Here is a 27567-nt window from a genome sequence, read left to right as displayed (position 1 = left end):
ATACTTTGCCTGACGCTTTAGAAAATGTTTCACTTGGTGTTCGGCGACAGCTATGGTTTCAGCGTGATGGTGCACTGCCACACTTTGGAATGACTGTGCGTAACTGGTTAAATGAAGTGTTTCCAGGGAAATGAATTGGTCATGGAGGTCCAATGTTCTGGCCTCCACGTTCCTTGGACCTTAATCCACTAGATTTTTATTTGTGGGGACACTTAAAGGAACATGTTTATAGTACTCCACCCATGGATGTACAAGACCTAACAGCTCACGTACCGGGCAATTGGCCGTGTGGTCAGGGGCGTGCAGCTGTGAGCTCGCATCAGGGAGATAGTGGGTTAGAACCCCACTGTTGGCAGCCCTGAAGATGGTTTTCCATGGTTTCCCATTTTCACACCAGGCTAATGCTGGGGTTGTACCTTAATTAAAGCCATGGCCGCTTCCTTCCCATTCCTAGGCCTTTCCTGTCCCATCGTCGCTATAAGACCTATCTGTGTCAGTGTGACGTAAAGCAAAATAGTGAAAAAAAAAAAAAAAAAAGCTCACGTGCATGCTGCATCGGCAATGGTGGATGCAGGTGTGTTGCGTAGGGTCCGGCAAAGCATGTTCCAGTGAGTGGCGAAGTGTTTGCAAATGCAAGGTGGTCGCTTTGAACATCTGCTGTGAAGTGAACATTGCTCCTAAGTGTGAAAATAAGACTGGACGTTACACGTACACTATGGAATGTGACTTGAGACTGACAAGGTCGTTCCACTCAAGACGACTACTTTTTGTTACAAATGTTACACACTTTTTAATCCATATTATTTACGGTCTCACTACACTGCTTAACACTGTTTCATTTTAACAGTCAGGAAGTTTTAATTGTCAATCAAGAAGACCTATCCCGTGCGCGTAGAGGCGTGCGGCTGTGAGCTTGCATCCGGGAGATAGTAGGTTCGAATCCCACTATCGGCAGCCCTGAAGATGGTTTTCCGTGGTTTCCTATTTTCACACCAGGCAGATGCTGGGGCTGTACCTTAATTAAGGCCATGGCCGCTTCCTTCCAACTCCTAGGCCTTTCCTATCCCATCGTCGCCATAAGACCTATCTGTGTCGGTGCGACGTAAAGCCCCTAGCAAAAAAAAAAAAAAAAGACCTATCACACGAGAGGACTTTGTACCTCAATATGTTTCTTTTTTTAAATTCATTAATCATGATCTCTGTCATTTCACTTCATCAAGATTTTTAATTTGTTTTGTGTTATGAAATAATTGTTCTGCTACTGAAGATGGTCTTGAGATTAGGCTGAAACATGTATACACTCTGTTTCATCTTACAGATGATTTGATTTGTATTGATGAGGAGGATTTTATAAATACTTTTTATTGTAAAGTGACAACCGTCAATACGGAATGAGATTTATAACTTGCAACACACTATGAATTATTGTGCATTGGATAGAGACGATGTTACTGTATCCACTATTATGTTCTACGTATTGGTTTTATTTGTACCATGGACGAAACAAAGTGGTCGTTTACGTCTGTAAGAAGTTCACGTTATGTTTGAATGTTAAAATAAAGGTAACTGTAACAGAAAGACAGAACATAGTATATTGCATAGTGGAGGTGTACACTGGATACAATTTGATACATTAACTGAAAAAAATTGGCGCGAACGCGACTCGAACATTGGTGCGTCCGCACAACTGGCATTTATGCATTACCTCATCTCACTGAGCTACTTAGACTGCTCTGGCAGAGCACCAAGTTCATGCGACCTGTGCTTGGCCACACTGCACGCTGTTACAGTGTTGCCAGAGCCTCGTTTCTTAACTAGCATTTTTATTAAAATTGATGGGACTAGGTTTTGCAAAATAAACTTTTGTTGTGAATTTCGACAAGGAACCGCATGCTGACCTCCATGTGCGGCATTTTTTGTTCACCCTGTATATATTTTTCATTATTTACATGTGAATACTAAATACTGGACATACCTGAACTTTAGGAACATGTGACTTACCATCCTCCAACATGCTGAACACATTACGACTAATTGTTGTACAACACACCTGTAGCTGACTTAGCCCTCTTCAGAAACTCGGAACTAAATTTTTTTCCTTGTGACTCTGCTAAAAATCCTTTCACATTCTGCATTACTATGTGGAATTGATAAAATAGCAAACATCAGCTTAGAGAGTCTGTCATATTTAAGTACACCATTAGCTGATTTTATCTGATCTACCAATGTCCACTGAACATCAATTCTTCCTTTTACCAAGTCTGTTTCTTTGAGCTGAAAGTTACAGAACTGAGAGTGCAGAATATCAGTTTCTTTATCTAAATGTTCCGTTTTACTAGTCAGAATGTTCGGAAACTTGTTAATGAAAAATCTATGGGTAGAAAATGATGCCTTACTTATAGCAGACATATTTGCAACTTCTGCATTTATTAAAACATCTTTGAACGGAAATTTGTGTACCATGTAGTCACATGATGCAGAGAAATACTTTCTAACAGACTTAAAGAATATGTACCTTTCCTTGGACTTCAAAGTGTTCACTAAAATAAACACAGAGTTCCCTATCATCCTTTTGATTTGCTGGAGTATAATAATCTACATCAAGGAGAGAGGTGAGCTTTTAATAACATATGGTTTCACAAACCTTGCGATCACATTCTTCAATAGTTCCTCCAAAACTGGCTTCAATAAGTGGATGTGCCGCATACTTAACTGAAAAGCTACGTTTGGATTCTCAAATATATCCATAAAACTTGAGAGAAAAAGGCAAAAAAAGACATAAATCTGATGAAAGCAACATGAACAGTCGTTCTTCACGTGACAAAGCATGGCTCTTAGTGCCATCAGCAGTATTATTTTTTTTGGGGTGAAACTGATGATTGGGTTTTTTCCTTTTAACTGAGGAGTGTGGTGAAATGTTATGACAATGCTTCACCTTTTCAGACAAACAAGACACATCAGCACTTGGACTGTGCTTAGGAATTTTTAAGTCTTCAAAGTTCCTATATGAGAATCCTTAGTCACAATTTTGCTCCTGAATAAAGTAACAAAAGGATCCCACTGCTGCAAAATCCTATCTAAACACCTTCTTAGTGATAACCATCCGACTCGTTGGCTGAATGGTCAGCGTACTGGTCTTCGGTTCAGAGGGTCCCGGGTTCTTTTCCCGGCCGGGTTGGGGATTTTAACCTTGATTGATTAATTCCAGTGGCTCGGGGGCTGGGGGTGTGTGCTGTCCCCAACATCCCTGAAACTCACACACCACACACAACACTATCCTCCACAACAATAACACGTAGTTACCTACATATGACAGATGCCACCCACCCTCATCGGAGGGTCTGCCTTACAAGGGCTGCACTCGGCTAGAAATAGCCACACGAAATTATTATTATTATAGTGATAACCATCGAGTAGGTACATGCTTCAGAATTTTCCTGATCTCTGTGTTGTGTAAAGTCTGAAATTCTCTGAACTTTTCTTTCCTCTTTGCACTCCTTTCCAGATAATAACATATATCAATTATACTTTCATCTACATTTACAGGCAGGCACACCGCACCCTTCTCTGCACCAAGATTAATTAGGTGACAAGAGCAGCCTATTATGATTATGTTATTATTTTCCTACTTCAAACATCCTGCCACACCATTCTTTAATCCTACCATTATTGGAGCATTAGAGCTAGGCGGTTTTTTAATGGAATGTGGAATTCCTGAAAAGTTGACAGGAAAAGATTGGCAATTATAGCTCCAGTAGCATCCCCTTCTAAATTAGGCACAGAGAGTAGACAACTCTGAATTTCATTGAGTTTAGGCCTAGAAAATGTTACAACAATAGGATGCATTTTCAAGTCACTTTTATTGCTACCATCAGTAGCAATAGAAAATGCATTCACCTGCAAATGTGATACAATTTTTGCCCTTTCTTCCATGAACATTTCTGTAATGATAGCCACTGTTTTTGTTCTAGCACACCCATATCATTTAGTGATTTCCAAATCAGGAAACATTTTGTGAAACAAAGGCCCCGCATGGTTAGCACAATTTACAGGCAGGTTATGTTTTATGATAAATGACGTAAATAAAGCCTTGGCATTCGTCACAGGATTTACATCTTGGTGTTTACATGTAAAGTCCAGTTTCTGGTTTCTTTCTGCACACTGGACACTCTCCTTATGTTTTTAGTTTGCACATGTTTGAGTATATCGCACTTCCTGTCAAGTGCAACTGAAAAATCATACCTACATACAGTATAGTACAGAATGTGAATATTGGTTCCTTCCGGATTCAAGGAAACATAGAAATTCTTCCCTTTAGACACTTTTAAACACTGCATCATATTTCTTTTTTTACATTATGGCCGAAACAAATATTAAGATATACAACCAAGAAGCACTACTATGTAACGTAACACGAGAACTCACGGAGGTCCGCCCCGGGTAGACGTCTATGGTGTGCTACTTCTGAGGTCAGGTTACTTGCTTGCGACTTCCACTTCCTATTGTTAAGCCATCTGAGTATTTGACTGTATTATAGACCAAAGAGGAGCACATGGCTGGCCGCTGTGCCCCATACTGCCATCCGGTTGTGATTATTAGAACTACTATCAACCAGCCATACTCTGCCATGTATCGATAGAACAAGGAAACGCGCAAGAGTTTAAAATAATACAAAAATTACTGAAACTGCTCTGAGAATCGGGGGATCGGTCCCGGAGATCGGAAGTCTCCCGCTTAAATTGGGAGAGTTGGCACGCCTGCTTTTAGCATCTGTATCAGTTGTTATCTTCATCTCTTTTCTGTGTTTATCAGGCTTTCTTCTTATTCTAAACTTCCCAGAGCAAGATTGACTCTCAATTAATTTTGAAGCTGGGAGCGAGAAATAAGGATGTTGGGGATAAGAAGAAATGGATTTAGAAGAACTAGGACTGACGAGATGAGAGTCCATCTCTGTGAAGATGGCAATGTATGAAAATGCAGAGACTGTCCTTGTCTCCTCTTGATGTTGTTCCTTCTTCCCATAGTGACCTGTTGTTGTATTTATCTTATTATGTGTTTCTATACAGTTCCTATCTTCCTATAAATCACTTCATCTCTTCAGTAATTCTTTCTTCATTTACCTAACTCAATTCTTATCTTAACTCAAAAGGCTATCATTTAATAAGATCTGAGGCATTGCTATAGTCTCCTGCTATGTCATCCAAATTGCAGAAAAATCTTCAAAGAGATTCCTCACTTCTGACCCCCTTCAGTCTTAGTCTAGTAGAAACTCATCTAATGATGAAGTCTTTCTCTTTCATCTTAACTTAAATTACAGTGTCAGTGTCATATGACATACCTTGCAACTTATCTCACTTCCCTTGAAGTTGATCGCTACCATTATGATGGTGGAACTGATAATCTATACACATGACACCCACCAAGCAACAACAGAACCTACACCCTGATAGTTAAACATATCATCCATGAAACGGTGCTATGTTGTAACTGTCCATTTAAGAGAAATTGATATTCTGCCATTTTCAGGCTTGTGGGTTACATTAACACCTTCAGCAAAATGCCATACCACTTCAATGAATATTTCTATTTTATTTTCATGGAAAACAAAATGTGTCCCTGGTGAAGATTTTATCCAGTAACAAAATGGCATAACCCAATTGAGGATTTGAACATTACACATCAAACTGTCTGATTTATAGCCTTGCCGCCCAGGCAGATGTATTTTCTTAACTTCTGAAATCTATGTGTCCGAGAGTTACTCTATACAACTGGCTAACTGCCAAATTGTCCAGGCAATAAATTCTAGTCTCAAGACCCAAAATGAACTGAATCCAACACCTCCTCAAGTCTTCTCCCATCCTGATATTCACAAGAATAAAGTAGTGTTTTAAAGTAAGCATTTAATGTTCTCACATCCTCACCTCAAAACCTGAACCATCTTGTACTAGTGTACTAACGTTTTGTAGAAGTAACTACCAAACCTAAACAGCATTCTCACTAGTAGGCTGCACTGACTCCTGCCAACTTCTGGACATTTTGTGTGTGAATATAAAAGACCTGTCATCTCCATAAACTTGTTTGATGCAGCCCTCCATTCTACCCTACCTTGTGCTAATATTTACATTTTCACCACATCTACTCTAATCTGTTCATCATGTTCATGCTATGATCTACCCCTACTGTTCTTACTGCCTACACTTCCCTTAAAATTTAACTGAACAAGGCCTACATGTCTCAAGATATGTCCTATAATTCTATCACTTCTTTTGGTCAAATTTCTCTTAATCATTCTCCTCTCACCAACACAAATCGGTATCTTTTTATTTGTGATTTAATCTACTCATCTCATCTTCAGTATTCTGTATCACTACATTTCAAAAGCTGGTACTTTCTTTTTGAGCAACTTACTGTCCACGCTCCAGAAGAAATTTTCAAAAACATCATTCTAATATTGCATACCAATATTTGAAATGAGTAAATTTATTTTCTTAAGAAAGGCCTTCTTTGCTTATATTAGTCTGCATTTTATGTCCTCCTTATGTCTGCCACTGTCAGCTTTTCTACTAAAGTAACAATATTCATTTAAGTTACTTCCTTTAACCTCACACCATATTTTCTTTGAATGTTCTGTCCAATGATTGAACAGTTCAAACATACTTTGACGGACACTGAAGCCCCCATCTCTGCATGGACTACCAACAGATGCATATTTATGGTTACTGAGCCAGCAAGTTTTGTTGTATAAGTTTCAAAATCTGATCAACAAATGTCAGGAGCTACCTGAACATTTTGATTTTCTTTATCACCCGTTCTATATAAACATTGAAAAGGAGAAGTGACAAACTTAGCCCTGTCTTACTTCTTTCTGGATTGCTGCTTCTTTTTCATAGCCCTTGATTCTTATCACTGCAGGCAGATTGTTGTACAGATTGTAGAAAATCCTTGTTTCTCAGTAATTGATCCTGATCACAATTAGAATATCAAATAGTTTGGTACACTCAAGGTTGTCGAATGCCTTTTATAATACCGGTATATATGAATTTTTATATATATATATAAAAAATAAGAGTTTTGTCTGTACATTGCTCAGAATTTGAAAAAGAATGGTATTTCTGTATCGGTCATGTCCACAGTAAGAAGGAAATGCACTTTTTACTTTTCCGTAATTTCTGTCTGTATGTATGTACACGCATCACGAGAAAACGGCCGAAGAGAATTTCATGAAAATCGGTATGTAAAGTCGGGCTATGAGCCACTACAATCTAGGCTATAAATCATTTTATTCACGCTGAGTGAAATGGTAGTTTAGGGGAAGGCCTAAAATTCAATTCTCAAATATTTATTTTATTAGTGGTCCTATCGATAAATACTACATAACTAAAGTTACATAGAAATAAATTTCCGATCATTTATGTCTTATACATTTTTACCGTAGCAGCTATGATCACATATTCATGTATTTTGATTTTTGTTGCTAAGTCCACATCAACGCCGAGCCACGAGAAAATGGGTGAAAAGAATTTAATGAAAATCGGTATATACAGTCAGGGAAGAAGAAACTATAGGTCTAAGCTATAAACAATTTTACTGACCCTGGATGAAATGGTAGTTTAGGGGTAGGCGCCTAAAATTTAATTTTTAAATACCTATGTTATTGGTCCTATAGAAATACTACATAACAAAAGTTATAGAGAATACAATTTCCTAGCATTTATGTTTTATTCAGTTTTACCGAACCGACTATGATAAGAGTAGTATTTCAGAGTCGGAAGAAAACTAAATGTGAAGGCCTACAATATTGAAAGCGCATAACATTGATCAACAACAACATTACATTGACCATTGTTAGTTGTGATGCTCTTTGCCTCTTATGGTGCCCTCAACTCCGATAGATGGAATTACTGTTGCGTACCGAGTATAACAGCCCGACTGAATATTGGCGGGAAATAGCTGGGGAGTTGGAAAACATTTTTTTTTTAGCATGCCATTCCTCTGGTTCATACAATGTCTGATACTGCTGGTACGTAACACACTGGTTCATCATAGTACGGGGTGTTTCAAAAAGAATATATGTATTTCAAATGCATATATTTATTAAACTGTAAGACATACGAATATGGAACTTTACACACATATTTACGAACCTCTCAAGTTCAGATTACAGATGTTCAATATGTCCTCCATCAGTGACACGAACAATATCGCATCGATACTCAAATTCCTCCCATACTCGGGTAAGCATGTCCTTCGTCACTGATGTTATGGCAGTACGGATCCGGTTCTTTAACTCTTCCAGGTTCTGTGGGAGTGGTGGTACATAAACGTTGTCTTTAACGAAACCCCACAGGAAGAAGTCACAGGGTGTCAATCCGGTGACCGTGGAGCCCAGCTGAGACATGCTAAGTCGCCAGCTCCTTGACGACCAATCCAATGGTTCGGTAGAGTATCATTCAGATATTCATGCACTTGGCGACTTCAGTGAGGGGGTGCACCGTCTTGTTGAAAAGTGAAACAACCAGTTTTGTAACATAGCGAGATACTGCTGACCGTTAACCGTGTTTCCATCCAAGAAGAATGGGCCGTAAAAAGATGATCGGGATATCACACAAAACACACTGACTTTGGGCGAATCTCGTACATGTTCAATGACTGCATGTGGGTTCTGTAGGCCCCAAATTTGAACACTGTGTTTATTCACCTGACCACTAACATGGAAAGTAACTTCATCACTGAACACAATGCGTTGTGTGAAAGTGTTAACACTGTCAATAGCATCATGAATCTCGTTACAAAATGCCACACGTTTGCGTTCGTTATCAGGACGCAGAGCTTGTAACAGCTGTAACTTGTACGGCTTCATAACCAACCGATGTCTCAAAACACACCAAATTGTTGTTGTAGGCAGTTGTAACTCCCGACTGCCACGACGATTTGATTTTGAAGGACTGCGTTGGAAAGCAGTTTCAATTCGTGCAACATTTTCTTCAGGAACATGAGGGCAGCAGGACTCTTTCCTTTACATACACATCCTGTATCTACAAAGTGTCAATACCATCTGTGAATGTTCCACCTATTCGGAGGATCAATTTGGTACCACAACCTGAAATGTCTTTGCACTGTAATTACGGAATTGCACTTCGCAAACTCGAAAACAAAACGATTACTGCTGCGGAGTAGCCATTTTAAACATATGACGGTTACCAAGCAAAACAGAAGACAACTGACATCTAGTGGCTATTAATATAAACTAGACTATGTATTCGTTTCTCCAATAGCCGAGCCGAGGTGCAGCGATCGATAGTTTGGACAAAATAATACTTTGTAATACGTATATTCTTTTTGAAACACCCTGTATTCCAGCTATTCGATCCCTACTCTAATGCACTGTTTTGATTGAGCAGTGTGCACATTTGGCAGGGGCTCACTTAGTAATAGTAGTATGACCTGGTCTAGAATTACAATTTAGGCCTATTCCAAATTATAGCACCACAATTCACTAAAAAATTCAAAATTCTACCCTGAGAACAGCCGTTTCTTACGAAAAGTATCTTCACCTTCACTTTTATTAAAATTTACATACATTTTTCCCAAATTAACAGTGAAGAGGGGTTTTCTCCTCTGGCTTGGAGGAAAAATTTGCTTCCAAGTCAGATTTTTCCGCTGCCAATGTAGTGAAATGAGATTTTCCGACTCATCGGGTATTCCTAGGAAAGAGATTAGTAAAAAGGCAAAGATTTGCCCTGGGACTCTCCACTAATCGACCCCCCCCCCACGCCGAAAGAAGACGAAGAGTGTTCCCGGATCACGGCTGTCTGTGGCTTGGTCATTCCAGCCCTGGAACTTTGGACTGTTAGACCAACGGCGTAGTACTGTTCATTAACAGTGAGAAAACCAGGCGAGTTGGCTGTGCGGTTAGGGGCGCGCTGCTGTGAGCTCGCATCCGGGAGACAGTGGGTTCAAATCCCACTGTCGACAGCCCTGAAGGTAGTTTTCAGTGGTTTCCCATCTTCACACAAGGCAAATTCTGGGCTGTACCTTAATTAAGGCCACAGCCGCTTCCTTCCCATTCCTAGGCCTTTCCTGTCCCATCGACGCCATAAAACCTATCTGTGTCGGAACGACGTAAAGAAAAAAAAGAGAGAAAATGCGTGGTTTTTCATTTGATCATTTCTTATTGCTTTTAATCATGCCATTCCTACTGATGTCATTGTAATGACCTATATTCATTTCACTTGGAAAAACCACTAAGACAGTCTTTCTGAGGATGTAAAAAAGCAGGTAGACAGTGAGTGTCTGCCATTATAATGAAAACTCCCCATCCTGATTGGGACTGATCGTAGGCAAGCGGGCCTACCATTATAATGAAAATTCCCTAATCCAGTCTTCATATGAGAAAAGATGTTTGGTGACTTCCCCGTCGCGTTTCTTGGGTAACGTTAAGAGCTATGAAATATAATACAATCTTGCTCACAAGGTGTACACTACCTAACCTAGAATTCTGAATACAATACAGAATTCCTTAGCGAAGCAGGGGTACATCAGCTAGTACCATATATATGAAGGCTTGTCCTCCTTAATTTGACCCTCTAAATTGGATATAAAGTCAATGTCTCATCACATGTTCCTGCATTTCTTCTGTAAATAATGTGTGTTAAAAGTTTTCAAGCATCATCATCATCATCATCATCATTTTCCAACTCCATTTTCTGGGTGTGGTGTAAAAGCGCTCGCCATCTCTTCCTGCCTGCATACATTTTCTGTTTCAGGATATCTACCCATTTGAGACCTCTCTCATCCACATCTGATTTCACTGTGCCTATCCAGCATTTTATTGGCCTTCCCCTTGGTTACTTTCCTTGGACATTAAGGTCGATGTATTGTCTGGCGGGTCTCTTGGTCTTCATTCTCATAAAGTGCTCATACCACTAAAGTCGACGCTTCTTAATTACACTGGTAATAGGAACCTCAATGCCAGCCAGCTACTTTCCTGTTTACTTCATTCCTGATTTTGTTCTTTCAAGTAGTTTGATTCATAGTTCCCACCGGGAGAGTTGGCCAAGCAGTTAGGAGAGCACAGCTATGAGCTTGCATCTGGGAGATAGTGGTTTCGAACCCCACTGTCGCCAGCACTGAAGATGGTTTTCTGTGGTTTCCCATCTTCACACCAGCAAATGCTGGGGCTGTACCTTAATTAAGGTCATGGCTGCTTCCTTCCCATTCCTAGGCCTTTCCTGTCCCATCGTCGCCATAAGACCTATCTGTGTCGCTGCGACGTAAAGCAATTGGCATGATTCATAGTTCTAATGAATCTCATTTCTGTTGCCTGAATTCTGGTGTAGTCATTGTTTAGTAAAGTACATGCCTCTAAACCATATGTGACAATCAGTACGAAGTAGGTGTGCTATAGGGTTGTTCTTGCTTTTTGTATTTTGCAGTCCCACAGTAGATTTCTGACTTGATTGTTCAAGTCTGATACTTTCTGTGTCCTGCTGAGTATTTAATGCTTGACAGTACAATCTTTGGACATTGTGCTTCTGAGGTACTTGAAGTGAGAAACTGATTCTAATTTTGCTCCTTCCAAAGAGAGGTTTTAGTTTGTTCATTTCCTGTTGATGGTCATTTCTACAGTCTTTATTTTACTTATTTTCATCTCAAATTTATTGAACATATTGTACCACTCAGTCAGTTTTTTTCTGTACTTCACCTTCTGTTTTTCCACATAGCTGAGCTGAGTGGTTCAGACGATTGAGGCTCTGGCCTTCTGACCCTAACTTGGCAGGTTCGATCCCAGTCCGGTGGTACTTGAAGGGGCTCAAATATGTCAGCCTCGTGTTGGTAGATTTACTGGCATGTAAAAGAACTTCTGTGGGACAAAATTCTGGTATCTCAGCGTCTCCAAAAACCGAAAAAGTAGTTAGTAGGGCATAAAGCCAATAACATTATTTATTATTTCTCCTCATAACAGCACATCATCAGCAAATACCAAGGCTGGTTTACTGTTCATTTTCTTGATGGATTTTATGATCTTATCCATTATTATTATGAACAAGAGTGGTGATAGGACACTTCCTTGTTGGACACCTCTCTCTGTCTCAAATCATTTTGATCATCCGTTGACTATCTGAACCCAGGTGTTGCAATTCTGGTATAACATCTTTACTTTGTCATTCAGGTACCTTGAGGTCTTCCAGCCATTCCCAGATCTTGTTCTGAGCGACACTATCACAGGCCTTGACACAAGTGCGATAAACGGATAACTTGAAAACAATATTCCCTCACCCATGGGTAAGTAATGCAAATATCAAGCTCAAATAATAATAATAACAACATTAATAATAATAATAATAATAATAATAATAATAATAATAATAATAATAATAATAATATGTCAGCCTCGTGTTGGTAGATTTACTGGCACATAAAATAACTCCTGTGGGACAAAATTCTGGTATCTCAGCATCTCCAAAACCCCAAAAAATAGTTAGTAGGACATAAAGCCAATAACATTATTTATTATTTCTCCTCATAACAGCACATCATCAGCAAATGCCAAGGCATTTGGTTTGCTGTCCATTTTCTTGATAGATTTTATGATGATGATGATAATAATAATAATAATAATAATAATAATAATAATAATAATAATAATAATAATTATTATTATTATTTATAATAATTATTATTATTATTATTATTTACGTAGTCGAATGATCTTATTGTGTGTGAGGTTATGACATGAAAGATGTGCTGTACATAAACATTTATATCAGTTCAATTAATGTAAGAACCTGTATTATAATTTATTCTTACCTGTATATATAATTTGTAATCCATAACTGTGAAACACATTGTAACTACCAGAATGGTAACAGGCACTAGAACGATTGAGAATATTCTGTACACTAGGTCTATGTACTGGGCACTCTAGAATTTTCATGAAGGTAGTTTTTTTGTAACGTATCTTTCTGGAAGCCTGGCCAGGATATATATATATATAAAAGGAGATGATCTTGACGGTGACGGAGTTATTAGTTGCCGAGTTATTGTTTAGTAGAGTTATGGTGTAGCAAGAATATTTATCTTGTGTGACATGGAATAGTTGCAGTCTCCATATTGAAGTGACAGTCGATTGTTTTTTAAAATGGCGGCTTGTGATGGGAAGTGTTTTGTTTGTGACAGCAGTGATTAAGGTTATGTGTGTGTTAATTTGTAAATACATGTGAATAAAATAATTGTACCAACTAACAGCATCTCGTGTATGTCTTTGTGAATACGTAAACTGGCGACCACGACAGAATTATTAAAATCTATTGGACTCGAAAATGAAGAACGACCAGAGGACCATGGTGATGTTTAAACAGTTAATTTCCTTGGTCCAGTTAGGAAAACTTGAGGAGAACATCGAGGCCCAGTTTGGAAAACTCAAGGGCAACAATGAAGACCAGCTTGGGAAACTTGAGGAGAACATCGAGGCCCAGTTTGGAAAACTCAAGGGGAACATTGAGACCCAGTTTGGAAAACTCGAGGAGAAAATCGGGGCCCAGTTCAAGACTGGATTGACGTCAGAAGGGGGAGCCGAATATCCGATCACTGGACTTTGTGGGCAGGAGATGGAAATACGACGCAGCCCGCAGTCATGTTCGACCTGCGAGGAAACTATGGGAAAGTTCAGCAGGCGCAGCAGTGTCCACCAACCAAGAGTCGACTACCGAGTCCAGCTGCAGGAGGGAACTCAGCACACTGATAGAATGCTGTGGGTATTCCAATCCGAGACCGAACAACCAGACGATGCGACAGTGAATGGGCCGTACCAGTATGACACCAAGAACGAGGCGCTAGACAGCCACAGTACGATCCATGGCACCGTGAACTGTCCAGGGAGGATGTTCAGCATGGAGCAGAACTATGGGGAGACTCAGACGATGTCCCAGGAGATGGAGGCAGTGATGGCAATGACACAGCCAGTGAGACCCCTTCTAGGTGACGGAGAACCAATGGGGTCTGAACCGACAACCACCAAACGAGGGTGCCACCTGACATAACACAAAGGTACGAACGAGGGGAAAGCAAGCAGAACTTCGAATGCCACGCGAGGACCTGTGGATCACCATCACCAGGAACGAAGACAACGTCGACCGGACCCAGCGGACCCACATTGGGAAGGTAGTGGTCCCTGATGGAACCGCTGGGCTGCAAACTGTGGACTTCGACAGTGCCAACAGGAGGGCTGTGTTACTGAGGTAGTCTGTGTGTAGTTAAATGGTGAGGACCAAGAGAGTGTGACAAAGTGTGGAAATTGTTTCAAGTTATAGGGGGGATATTGACACAAGTATGATAAACGGATAAGTTGAAAACAACATTCTCTCACCCATAGGTAACTAATGCAAATACCGAGCTCAAATAATAATCAAATTTATAATTTTACGATTATTATTATTACTTGCATGTATGGCTATGAAGTGAGGTACATCCATTTAGTACTAGTATTATTATTATTTACGTATTTGAATGATCGTATCGTGTGTGAGGTTATGTCATGAAAGATGCGCTGTACATAAACATTTATATCAGTTCAATTAATGTAAGAACCTGTATTATAATTAATTTTTACCTGTATATATAATTTGTAATCCATAATTGTGAAACACACTGTAACTTCCAGAATGGTAACAGGCACTAGAATGATTGAGAATATTCTGTACACTATGTATCTATGTATCTTTCTGGAAGACTGGCCAGGATATATATTTATATATATATATATATATATGAGACGATCTTGACGGTGACGGGGAGTTATTGGTTGACAAGTTATTGTTGAGTAGAGTTATGGTGAAGCAAGAATATTTATCTTGTGTGACATGCAATAGTTGCAGTCTCCATATTGAAGTGACAGTCAGTTGTTTTTTTAAAATGGCGGCTTGTGATGTCAAGTGTGTTGTTTGTGACAGCAGTGATTAAGGTTATGTGTGTGAATAAAATAATTGCACCAACTGGCAGCATCTCGCGCGTGTCTTTGTGGATATGTTAGCCTTTTCAATGTCCAAAAATGTAATCACAAGATACTTTATATGTTTCCAGTCCTTTTCCGCAAGCATTCTTACAGCAAAAATGAGATCCACAGTACTTCGATCTTTCTTGAATCCATGTTGTTCTTCCTCAAGCAATGGTTCCACTATCTTCCTAAGGCTCATTTTGATGATCTTTTAAAACAGTTTCAGGGTGTGTGACAACAATGTTATGCCCTTATAGTTTCCACATTTCCATGTGTTGCCCTTTTTACACAGTGGGATGATGATTCCTTTTCTCCAACATTTCCATGTGTTGCCCTTTTTACACAGTGGGATGATGATTCCTTTTCTCCAAACTTCTGTGATTTTGGTTTCTTCCCAGATCACCCAGACCACTCTATATAGCCAATATAAGCCTGGTATTCCAGCTGCCTTTATCATATCTGAAGTGAGATCATCATAGCCCGAGGACTTTCCGTTTTGCATGTTCTTTAGTGCTGTTTCAACTTGAAGCCATGTTAGTGGGGGTTGGTTTTTCTGGATTTCTTCTAATCTACAGTTGGTGGTGGTGTTGTCTCCATTTCCTTTTAACAACATCCTGAAGTACCTCTTTATTTTATCTCTGATCGCTTCCTCTGTTTTTATTAAACTACCATAATTTGTTTTCAGTGCAAGGATGTTTGCATATTTACTTGTTCCCTTAAAGGTCTCTCAATGATCTGTTGTATTCTGATCTTTCATTTCATCAGCATCAAGAGTCTATTTTTAAAAGAACCCATCTAATTCTTTCCTTTGAAGGGATATTTTCATCTGAGTCATTCATATTCATGCACTTAAATTGACTTCTCCCATAAATTTCCTTGATTTCCCTAGATCATATGCAACAGCTACCTTTCTTACAAGCATATCATCACCATCATCATTTCTTCACTCCAACAAGCCGGGTGCAATTGTGAACGAGCCTCCTGTAGTTTGTCCTGTCCATCCACAGATGTTGTTCATGTATGTGATGCCAGTTTACATCTCTAATTTCAAAGTCCTTGAAAATCTGCTTCTCCCAACAATCACAAGGTCTTCCTCTCAGTCTCTTCCCAGGAACACTGAGGTCAAAGTATGCTTGAGGAGTCCTGTGGAGATACATAATTTTTATGTGACCATACCATTGTAATCTTTTCACTTCTAGGGTCTGCAGCAAGCTTCTTTCCAATCCAAACTGCTGTCAGATATCCACATTCCTTATTTTATCAATTTTTGTTTTTTGTAAATAAGAAAAAAGGAACTTCATTCCTGTTGCCTGAAGAGATTCTTTGTGATCCAATAAGTGTTGTTGCTTCCAGACCATACATCAATATAGTTACCAGATATATTTTATATAAGCTGATCTTGGAAATTAACGGAAATGTTTCATCCCAAAGTATTTGACGTACAGCATGATAGAATGTGGAAGCTTTCTGTATTCTGTTGCTAATCTCTTGATGTATGGTACTGTCTGAAGACAGAACACTACGTAAGTACCGGAAGTTGTCTGCAATATTCATCTCCATTCTTAGATGAACAGTTGGAGAGTTTCTACTCATTACCTAGCCAACTGTCTTGTTTTTACTGATTTTAGGACGTGAGGTTGTAAAAGCTTCATGCCAAAGATTAGTCTAGTTTATACTTCTTTCTTCTCATCCCATACCATCACATCATCAGCAAAAATCGAGGCATTTGTTTTTGTTTCCTTTCTTTTAACTGCTTTTAAAACTTTATCCATTATGACTATGAAGAGGAGTGGTGAAAGACAACCTCCTTGCTGGACTCCAATCTTCATTTAGAACCAACTTGACCTTCCATCTTGGACCTAGACACAACTCTTGGTTTCATCATATAATCACTGTACTCATGTTATGATGTCATCGGGCACTTTATTAAGTCTCAAACATTCCCACATATGCCTGTGTGGTACATGGCCATAACTTTCTCGATGTCCAGAAAAACTGTTATAAGCATTTTATCTTTCTCCCAGTACTTCTCATAGAGCATTCTGGTGGCAAATATGAGGTCTATAGTAATTGAACTATGAGTTCTAAATGCATGTTTTTCCTCCTCAAGGGTAGGTTCAACATATTTTCTAATCCTGCTCTCACGGATGTATTTGTAGATTTTGAGGCCATGTGACAGTAGAGTTACACCTCTGTAGTTGGTACATTTCTTCCTATCAAATTTTTTCAATAATGGTGTGATGACTCCCTGCTTCCAGTCATTGGGTATTACATTCTCTCTCCAAATTCTGTTCACTACTCTGTACATCCACCGTTGTCCAACTCTCCTAGTGCTTTGATCATCTCAACACTAAATTCATCTGATCCAGTTGACTTGTTGTTTTCCAGTTTAGATGCTGCTGTCTCCACTTCCAACCATGTCAAACTATTAGTATTTGTGCTGCCAGAATCATAAGGTTCTTCATCTAAGGGAGTGATATTTCCATCAGAGTTCAGTAAAGTTTCTAAGTGCATTTGGAACTATATTTTGGTCTTATCCCTAGTCACCTCACCATTAGGAAGTTCTACAGATTGGATAGATTCAGCTCCAATCATTCTATTCTTAACAATGCTGTATAACAGTTTTTTATTCCCATCCTGTGTTATTCTGGTAGCCAAATCCTCCTTGCGTTTCTGCTTTTCAGTTACAACTAACTGTTTGACCTGTGATTGTTTCTCTTTGTAAACTGAGAGGTTCTCCTCTATTACATGTTGATCTCCCCGGGTTCTTGCTTGATAAAGGGCTCTCCTTGCACAATTTCTGTGACTGATTGACCTTTTAATATATCATATACAGTTTCTTTAGTGTGTCCCATTCTTCATCTACCAATTTTAGTTCTTTCTAGGCAACAACCTGCAGACACCTTCCATGAATTCTTCCTTTACATTTGGCTTGGTAAGTCGCCAAGTTTATATTTTTGAGACTCTTTTGTTACAGAATCTAGGAAGTCTTTTCTTTGCAATAACTGCAACCAGTAGTATATACTGTAGTCTCCACCAAGGTCTTCACTAGGAATGACCTTAATATCATTCACATTATTCCATACATTTTTATCTATCACAATATAATATATTACTGTACCCTTTTTATCATCCCAGCTGTATATTGTGATTTTGATGGTGACTGATTGATGTTTGTTGTTTAAAGGGGCCTAACATCGAGGTCATCGGCCCCTAATGGCACAAAATGAGACGAAATGAGATGACAAATTAAGACAAATTAAAAGTCCAAAATCCTCCACTGACCAGGAATTCAAAGGATGGATGGACGGACGAACAGCTGGATGGATGGAGGGAGGGAGGGAGGGATGGAGGGAGGGACGGACGGACATGAGTTTAAAACGATCAGTGGATCCGACCCACAGTGCCTCACATGCACAGAAGCTCGCACAAAACAATAGTATTACGGACCAAGAGACTGCTTCTATAACACGATGCTGAATCGATTATGCTTGTTGTTGAAACGGGTCCAAAATACAGGTCATCGGCCCCTCATAATGGTATTTATTGCTAGAAAAGTAGAACCATGGTATTATCTTGTTGCGGTACTAATCAAGAGTAGCGTAGACTAGCGGTATTCCACACATTCTGGTACTACTCACAGGTAATGAAATTCGCACATGCATTACAGACCTACTGTGTTTTGCACATCGCGGCGCCATTGACAGGCAATGCAAACCTATGATGTTCATCACCTAAGTGTACTAACCACAGGGACTCGTACTATCCTGTGGTGTTCCTCATATAGTGGGTACTAATCATAGGCAAGCCAGAACCATGGGTTCCGTCATCCTATGGTGTCACTCATATAGTGCTACTAATCTCAGGTACCATACTGTAATAGCCGTCGTGCTCTCATTTGCTACTAATTACAAACCTATTTGGTACCTAGCATAGTGGTACTAAGCTCAAGGAAAAGCGACCCATAGTGTTCCCCGCGTGGTGGTACTAATCACGAGTAGTTTCATGGTTCTAATTTTATCATCCCTTGGTTGCCCCTTTTAGTCGCCTCTTACGACAGGCAGGGGATACCGTGGCTGTATTCTTTGTCTGCGTCCCCCACCCACAGGGGGTAGACAAAGAGAAAAATGAAGAAAAATTAGTGATCCGTCACTTCGAAAAATGAAGTAACGGACAAAGGAAGGCAAGGGCCATGAAGGGCGTGAAAATGAAAGACTCCCTAGGCCTTGAATGCTCTAATACCGTCGGGATCAGAAAATATTGACCAAGGGAGGTTGGGCAGGATAGATGAAAGTGAGGAGCCTGGCACAAGTAAGTGGAAGCAATGCCAGGACTCAGCTAAGGCCCCCGTGGTCGCCAACCCACGCTCCCAAGTCGAGAGCCCCTGGGCCCCTTTTAGTCGCCTCTAACAACAGGCAGAGGATACCGTGGGTGTATTCTTCATCTCCGGCCCCCACCCACAGGGGGTTATTGTGATTTTATGGGAGTTCTTTTTTTCTTGAACCAAGTGTTACTCACTATCAGGTTAAGTTTCATGCATAGATCTAGCATATATTCTCCCTCTTCATTTCTATTTCCCATTCAATGAGGGCCCAGTGTGGATTCATATCCTGTTCGTTGTGAGCCAACTTGTGAATTAAAATCACCCATTACAATAAGATTTTCAAACTTGGTGGTTTTTTTCCAAGTTTTTCAGCAAGTTGGCCTTTTCTTCTTTTGAGCATCCTACCTGTGGGGCATAGACTTCGAACACATTGTATTTTTCTCCTTCTAAGTTCAAATATAACTTAATTATCCTTTCACTAACAAACTTGACTTGACTACAAGCATCTATGTCTTTATACACTAAGTACCCCACTCTGTTCTTATACTCTATTTCATTTCCAGACCAGTAGAGACTATAGTCCAATCCGATATTTATTTTCTCAGTTTTCTTCCACTTTGTTTCACTCAACCCCATGATCAGAAGTTTCCTCCTTTCCATGAGGTCGACCAGCTCTTCAGTTTTGTTTGTCAATGTCAGTTTATTTAATAATCCCACTCTGATACTTTGTATTTGTTTGGTTTAGATAGCCGGTGTAACATAAGGCTGTAAGCCATCATTCATACCAAACTGATGTCGCTGTCTTGAATTCCTACATCTGAGGCTCGTATTATTCTTGAAAGCTACTTCCTCAATAATCTCTCTGTTGACCTGCTGGGCTTAACAGAGAGGAAGATTCTCTGTCAGGATTTTCTCCCTTAGCCTTTGGTGTCCAGTCACCTCAACCTACAAGGCAGCAGGTTGTACTCATATTAATCCCTGAACACAGGGGTTCCTCTTCTGCCATCTCCACTGTACTGAAGTCCACCTTCTCCACTGCAGATGTCGTTGAAGTCTTCACTTGTAACCCTGAGCTGTGACTCTTACCAGATGCTGCACACCACATCAGTGTGCTCTGGGACTCCCATTGGCAGAGGCGCCACTCCCTGGGTAGGACTGCCTCCAAAAAAAGAGTCCCTATCTGCTACCTTCAAACCATACAACCTTCAAACACCTTACACATTTCTTTCAGCCATTCTTCCTTAGTTATCTTCCATTTTCTATCTACTTCATTTTTTAGTTGTATATATTCTTTTCTGCTGCCTCATATTTTTTTCATTCTTGTATTTTTGCTGTTCACCAATGACCAGTATCTTCCAAATTACCCACTTATTTTTACTTGATCTTGCTTTTCTTCCTTTCTTCAACAGTCCTACTTACCTCATTCTTCAGGACTTCATCTATTATGATTCTAACAGGGTTTTTTTTTGCTTTATGTCGCACCGACACAGATAGGTCTTATGGCGACGATGGTACAGGAAAGGCATAGGAATGGGAAGGAAGCGGCCGTGGTCTGAATTGCCTGGTGTGAAAATGGGAAACCACGGAAAACCATCTTCAGGGCTGCCGACAGTGGGATTCGAACCCACTATCTCCCGGATGCGAGCTCACAGCTTCGCACCCCTAACCATACGGCCAACTCGCCCAGTCTTTCAGCCTTTTCATTTAGCCCTTCTGAAATATGTTCCTTGAAACATTCTCTTTTCCTTGTGCCAGACTGAGAGGTTCAGACAGTTGAGGTGCTGGCTTTCTGAGCCCAAATTTGCAGGTTCAATTCTGGCTTGGTCTTGTGGTATTTGAAGAGGCTCAAATATGTCAGCCCTGTGTCGGTAGATTTACTGGTACGTAAAAGAACTCCCGCAGAACAAAATTCCATCACATCAGCATTTCTGAAAACAGTAAAAGTAATTAGCAGGACGAAAACCAGTGACATTTTATTATTATTTTTATATTTTCCTTGTCTACTTCCCATCTCTACATTTCTTTCTTTCTTCAATTTCTTCAACTACAGACTGCATTTCATGACCACCAAGTTGTGGTCAGAGTCCATATCGCTGCTCTTGGGAAGTTCCTCCAATCCCAACACCTTGTTTCTGAATCTCTGCCTAAACATAATGAAGTCTATTTGATATCTTGCAGTGTCCCCAGGTCCTGTCCGCATATATATCTGCCGTTAGTGGTTTTAGAACCAAGTGTTAGCAAGGACTAAATTATGACTGATGCAGAATTCTACCATCTGACTTCCTCTTTCATTCTTTAATTCCAGTCCACATTTTCCTACTATATTACCTTTTCTTCCCTGGCCTACTGCTGCATTCCAGAATTCAATAACAATTACATTCTCATCTCCTTTTAACACAAGTATTACATTTTCTATTTCTTTGTATATTCTTTCAATTTCTTTATCTTCAGCTGAACTAGTAGGTATATAGACCTGTGCTATTTAGTTGGTGTCTGTTTCACAACAATAATCTACTTATTATGCTGGTCATAGCAACTTACCCATTGCCCTATATCTTATTCAATATTAACCCGATGAGTGCTATGCCCACCTATAGACAGACTGACATGGCCGGTCCACCACTGCTACGCCCGTCTATAGACGGTGCACGAGAACTTCAATTTTTTTACAGTTTCCCGGTTCACTCTCAAGTGCCAATTCGATCTCTGGCACGTTATCTGTTGAGCATTATGTAGAACTAATTGATCACAGCTTATAGCTTTGGGAGGTAACTTACAGAGCTTTCTGTAGACATCTGTGAAGCTCATCTGTGATGTAAACAAGCATGACGGAACAACAGCGATGTTATTTCGGATCAAAGAATCTTTCAGTTATTAACTACAGTGGAAAGTGATGATAAAGATGATTTTAATGAATTGTTAAGTGATTTTGGAAGTGAGAGGGATACAGAGTGCTGAAAATATTGTAAGTGAGAAAGAAACAGAGCCTCCTTCTACACGAAGGAAGAAAAAACACGGTGAGTTCTAGAGGTAATTCATCACCATTTTTGTGGCGCTGACATGTGGCAGAAGTAATGGAGCAGGAAAAGTTGAAGGACAGAAAGGAGTGGAAGAGGCTTGTTAACCACACCTGGAAGACTGGAGTGGGACACTGATGGTGATGACGGATGACTTTCTCCACCAGACTTTCAAGTAACTGTGAGAGACTCTGGGAGCCAAGTAGTGTTTGATGATAACCCCAAAATCATTGATTTTTTAAAAACTATTCTGCTAGTGGAGTTGGTGCAGCAGGTTGTTGATTAAACAAATCGGTATCACAAATAACTGGTGGAAAACATTGACCTGTCACCACATTCCAGGATTAGAGAGTATTTTAGAATATCAACTTATGATCTTACATGTATTAGTTGCCTACATATTTTAGGAAATAATTTTATTTTGAGCTCTTTACTTGTATAATGATGATGTATGCATGGGCACAAAAAGTGTAATTTTGTTTTCTCTCAAAATAATATAGAACATAAGTGTAGGATTTTTCATTTGCATTTGGATTTATAAAGAACCAACATTTATAAACATATTAAGCTAATCACCCCACTGCTAAGTTAAACATTGAGGCTTCTAGAAATGTTTTTACATACAAATGAAAAAAAACCTCAGCACTGAGGTACCAAACAGTCAACTGGAAACTCAGCACTTAAAAGGTTAAACCAACTCCTGCATTTCCTCTATTCGATTTTGTGTTGATAGTTCTCTAGTCACTGGACTAGAAATCCTGTTCTTCCTGTCACCATATTTCACTTATAGCAACTATATCTAACTTTAATCTATCCATTTCCCTTTTCGATTCTCTAACCTACCACAACGTTTCAAATTTCTAACATTCCACGCTTCAACTTGCAGAATGTCATTATTCATCTTCCTGATGATCGCCCCATCTTGTGTAGTCTCCAAATAGAGTTCCGAATGGGGACTAGAATGAATGTTTAATTGGAATAAACTTATCACTACTCTACTTTAAACACTATGAGTTCTCATATCAAGATTCCCCTCCTGTTTGAACTTTTGTTAAAAGGTTTCAAAACAGGCTACTTGAAAATTGATTTTGTCTGATGACTATGAAAAATGATTCTGTCTAACGACTACTACTGCTACTATTATAACAGGGTAGATTCATGCAACATGGGTGGCAATAGAAAGATATAGCATGAAGTCTTAAGTTACTGTTTGGTGGCACATGTCACCATTAGTTAGAATGCTTGTATCCTCTGAGGGTAAAGAATAGTTTTAAGTGTTTAGGCAAACAACGCTACATTTTTCCTGCAGATCTCAATTAGTGTTCCACAGATTTCTATTACCCAAGGGTTAATGTTCTTTTAAGTCCAATATCCACTATAAATTATTGGATGCTTTCTATACTCTCTCTACATCACACCTACACTAGCTGCCCTAGTATGCCATCATTACTCACCTGGAATCTCTGAGAGAGGTCGGCAAGATTGGCAGGGAGACGGGAGCGTCCAGAAACAAATCGCATAAACAGAACTCGTTCAGCATTGGTAAAACTTTCCAGTACATCCCACAGCCACTGTACAAGCAAACTGCTCTCATCAAGCTCACGATACCTAGCAACAGAGATGTTAGTCAAATTATTCTTTTATAATCATAATAAGTATCAAAATATTGGAAGGAACCCCTCTGAAGTACTGTATGTAGAAAATGCTAAACGCTTTTAGCAGAAATAACTTTGTTGTAAAACTATTCCTTTACTGTTTTATAAGATATCAATTATTCTTATGAAAGGGCTATTCTACATGTTAACATTAATTCTGCATTGCTCCAGACAAAAATGACTTTAAAAAGTTAAGCAAGAGAGAGAAAGAGAGAGAGAGAGAAAATTAAGTATTACACAATAGCATACCTACTGCATTAAAAAAAAATTGAAGTTAAACTGGCTTGCTTAAATCAGATTTTGAATTTTTACAAAAATATCACAACCTACCTACAAGAAAGTGGAATGACAATGGATAAGTTAGTTGAATTAGTGAGAAATGCTGAAGACTGCAGAAAAAAATGTAAACATGAGATTGGCAACACAGTTAAAGAGAGAATAACATTAATATTGGATAAAAATAAAAGATTACAGTTCTGGAAATAGAATCATTTACTTTATTTATTTATTTATTTATTTATTTATTTATTTATTTATTTATTTATTTATTTATTTATTTTATTTGATTTATTTGTCATAAGCCTGTACAGAGTTATCCTCCACATTCAACAGACACTATACATGAATTGAATAAATGAACGGCTAGATGAATGAATGGATGAATGAATGATTGCGTGACAGTCATATTCATGCATACATGAATGAATAAAGACTTCTCTCCCAGTCACGGATAACCACCAACTGAGGAGAGAGCCCTCATTATTGAATAAATGAATAAATTAATGAATGAGTGAATGGAAGGGTAATAAATGATTGAATGAGTGAATGAATGTTCTCATCCTACAGCTACGGAACACCAGCAGCTGAGGAAGAAACATTCCATCTATTGGACCCTGACCCATTATGGGCAATTTAACAATTAATTACATTATGGAGTACTAACAACGACAACAATACAATTATACTAATACTCACTCTACTAATTACCACTATTGACAGATTCATAGCTAACCGATTCATAACTTAAACATTTATCCATCTGTAATCTGCTCTCCCTGCATTACAGGACCTTGCAACTTTCTTCTATGTAAATTTATAATTACTGAGATTACTAGGCTTGTACTACTATTTGCTCATCATCCTAATAATTCTATAGCCATTCTCATCCTCATTTACAGTACCATAAGTTGTTCATTGCCATTCAAAAATTTCCTTCTAATCGCTAGGGTTTCTTTACAGGATTTCAGCATGTGAATTTCTTCTCTATGTTCATTACTGTATCCCTCCCCTAATCCATCCCTTATTCTTATAAATTCCCATCATCCACCTGATCAAACCTCGTGTTTCTCTTCTATTTACATTCAAAATATTTATGCTCATACCCTGCCTTATCCAACTGAACTCTGAGAGGGTTGCCCTGCTCTTACATTCGAATACCAACCACTGTCTTTGAATATTCCCAAGTTGTATAACAATTATTGGTTTACTCGTCGATACCTCCAACCTCTTGAGGTCCTTCTCCCAATAATTTCTGAATCCCAACCTGTCTAGTATACTTTTAACTTTAGTTAGCCATTACTCTCTATGATGATATGCAATCTGCAGAAGGTGGCCACCCTCTCTTCTTTTCAATCTTAAGACAGCTTGCAAAAACCAGACCACATGCTAAGATAGTGTCAGACCGAGTGCCGCTTGGATACTGAAGCACTGAATGGATGGACTAGCACCCTATCTGTGTGCGCTATTCAACCCATTCCTCTACAATGGAAATAAATGAGCACCTAATCGCTAAGAACATACTGTACAAAGTGTAAAGGTAGCACTTTTATCATTAAAGATAGGTAGATAAAAACGGTGTGCGGCCTGTACTCGGAATTTTTAAATCAAATATAGTAAACATCCTTTAGTTTAGAACACTCTACTAGTATAAAATATTAGTATCTACATACCTTACAGCCTTTAGCATCCAAATGTGATTAAAGTAATTAAGATACCTATTTATCATCGCTTGACACTTTATCACTGTCACTGTCAAATGATGTGCCCCACACTGCGTCATATTTGGTCTCGTCTATTGCATTGGAAATTGACTTGGTTTTGAAGCCCTTGGCTGGGGATTAATCCATGCATCCAGGATCCATTCACACATTTGAGAAATTGAAGGCTTCCTAAGTAGTCCACTCAGTGTCATTTTCTTGGAATTGCGCCTCTATTCACGGTGGAGACGCCGCAAATGTACCTTAAAAGGTCGGTTGATGGAGACATCTGAGGGTTGTAACATTCCCGTCATTCCACCAGGAATCACAATCAGGTCAGATCACTGTTTTCTTATCATCTTTTTCACTTTCTCTATCTAATGACCATGGAAGCTGTCAATCACCAATATGAATGAATGACATAACAGAGCACCACATTGTTTTTAACCAGTCCATGCACAAATCTTACTTCATCTACTACTTTTCCTGCACTCTCACTTGCATTGCCTAGGGGCAGCTTTTCCTTTGGCATTGATTTTTGCTTACAAATTATGAAAGGCAGTAATTTGTTCCCATCAGCAGTGATACACAACATTACAGTACAATGCTGTTTTACTGCCCCTGCAGTTCAAACTTGGATGTTTTATTCACCTGCTTTGTTGAGTGTTAGTTTCCCTAGGCATTTAAAAAACTTCAGGAGTTTTGTCAGCATTTCCTATTGCTCCCATGCTGTATTCATGTGTCTTTCTTAAATTCAAGACATGTCGCTGAAACGCGAGCAATTTCTCCTTGCACATTTTTGATAGCCACTGAACCATTGATGTTCTTTTGCAAATCACCAACTCATGTCATGACATAAAACACTATGCCCAACCGTAACTTGCTTTAAATTGACTTTCAGGAATTTCCATTCCTTCGGCAATTTTTTGTTCTTCAAACGGTTGCATTTCAACTGAAATAGAAAATCTGTCTGCTCGTGTTTTATGTACATACTCCACAAGACCTTTTTTCCCGTGAAATGCCTGCTGATTCTGTGGCTTTTTTTAAGTGCATCTTTTATTAAAATCCAACGCTGCATGTTCTTTTCATCAACATCAAACTTCCTTCCCACTTCTCTATTTCCATTTTCTTCGGCGTGACACACCACTTGTAATTTAAATTTTCAAGTGTAACTTGCTCTGACATGACCCATGTTCCTCAATTTACAGCAGTCAACAGCCGTGCAAACAATCAATGCTATTAGGTACCGTACTTTCACAATCCTCAGCCTCTCAGCTACGGCTGTACCTGATACTGTTAGGTGAACATTGAACTCTATGGCTACATCTGCACAGAAGTGGCTTGCATGGGTAGGTGCCTAGATAGGTGTGTAAATAGGTGCTTAGGTAGGATATGTGGTGGCCACACTGCCCAGAGCTGCCTTAATTGCTCTCAAGACGAAGACAACTTAAAAATATCTTTGTCGAAGTTAGGAAGTACTTCTTATTGAGAATTCCAGTTTGAAGGACAAACTATTCTACCTGCGTCCTTCTTCTTGATGGTACATGAAGTAAATGAGTCTAGGTCTGTGAATGGGGTGTTTAATCTTCTCAAAAAAAAA

General features: G+C 39.2%; 1 protein-coding gene across 1 annotated transcript in view; it reads right to left on the bottom strand.

The window, feature by feature from the left end:
• Window positions 1-27567, bottom strand: part of LOC136858059 (probable E3 ubiquitin-protein ligase HERC1) — an 850878-nt gene that overhangs the window by 4704 nt on the left and 818607 nt on the right. Inside the window, exon 70 of the mRNA XM_068225263.1 lies at window positions 23791-23944. Coding sequence (XP_068081364.1) covers window positions 23791-23944 — 154 coding nt within the window. The remainder of the gene's footprint in view (window positions 1-23790; window positions 23945-27567) is intronic.

The sequence above is a fragment of the Anabrus simplex genome, chromosome 1 (genome assembly GCF_040414725.1).
Source record: "Anabrus simplex isolate iqAnaSimp1 chromosome 1, ASM4041472v1, whole genome shotgun sequence".
In the NCBI taxonomy this organism is placed as follows: domain Eukaryota; kingdom Metazoa; phylum Arthropoda; class Insecta; order Orthoptera; family Tettigoniidae; genus Anabrus; species Anabrus simplex.
This window is presented reverse-complemented; position numbering and strand designations above follow the sequence as displayed.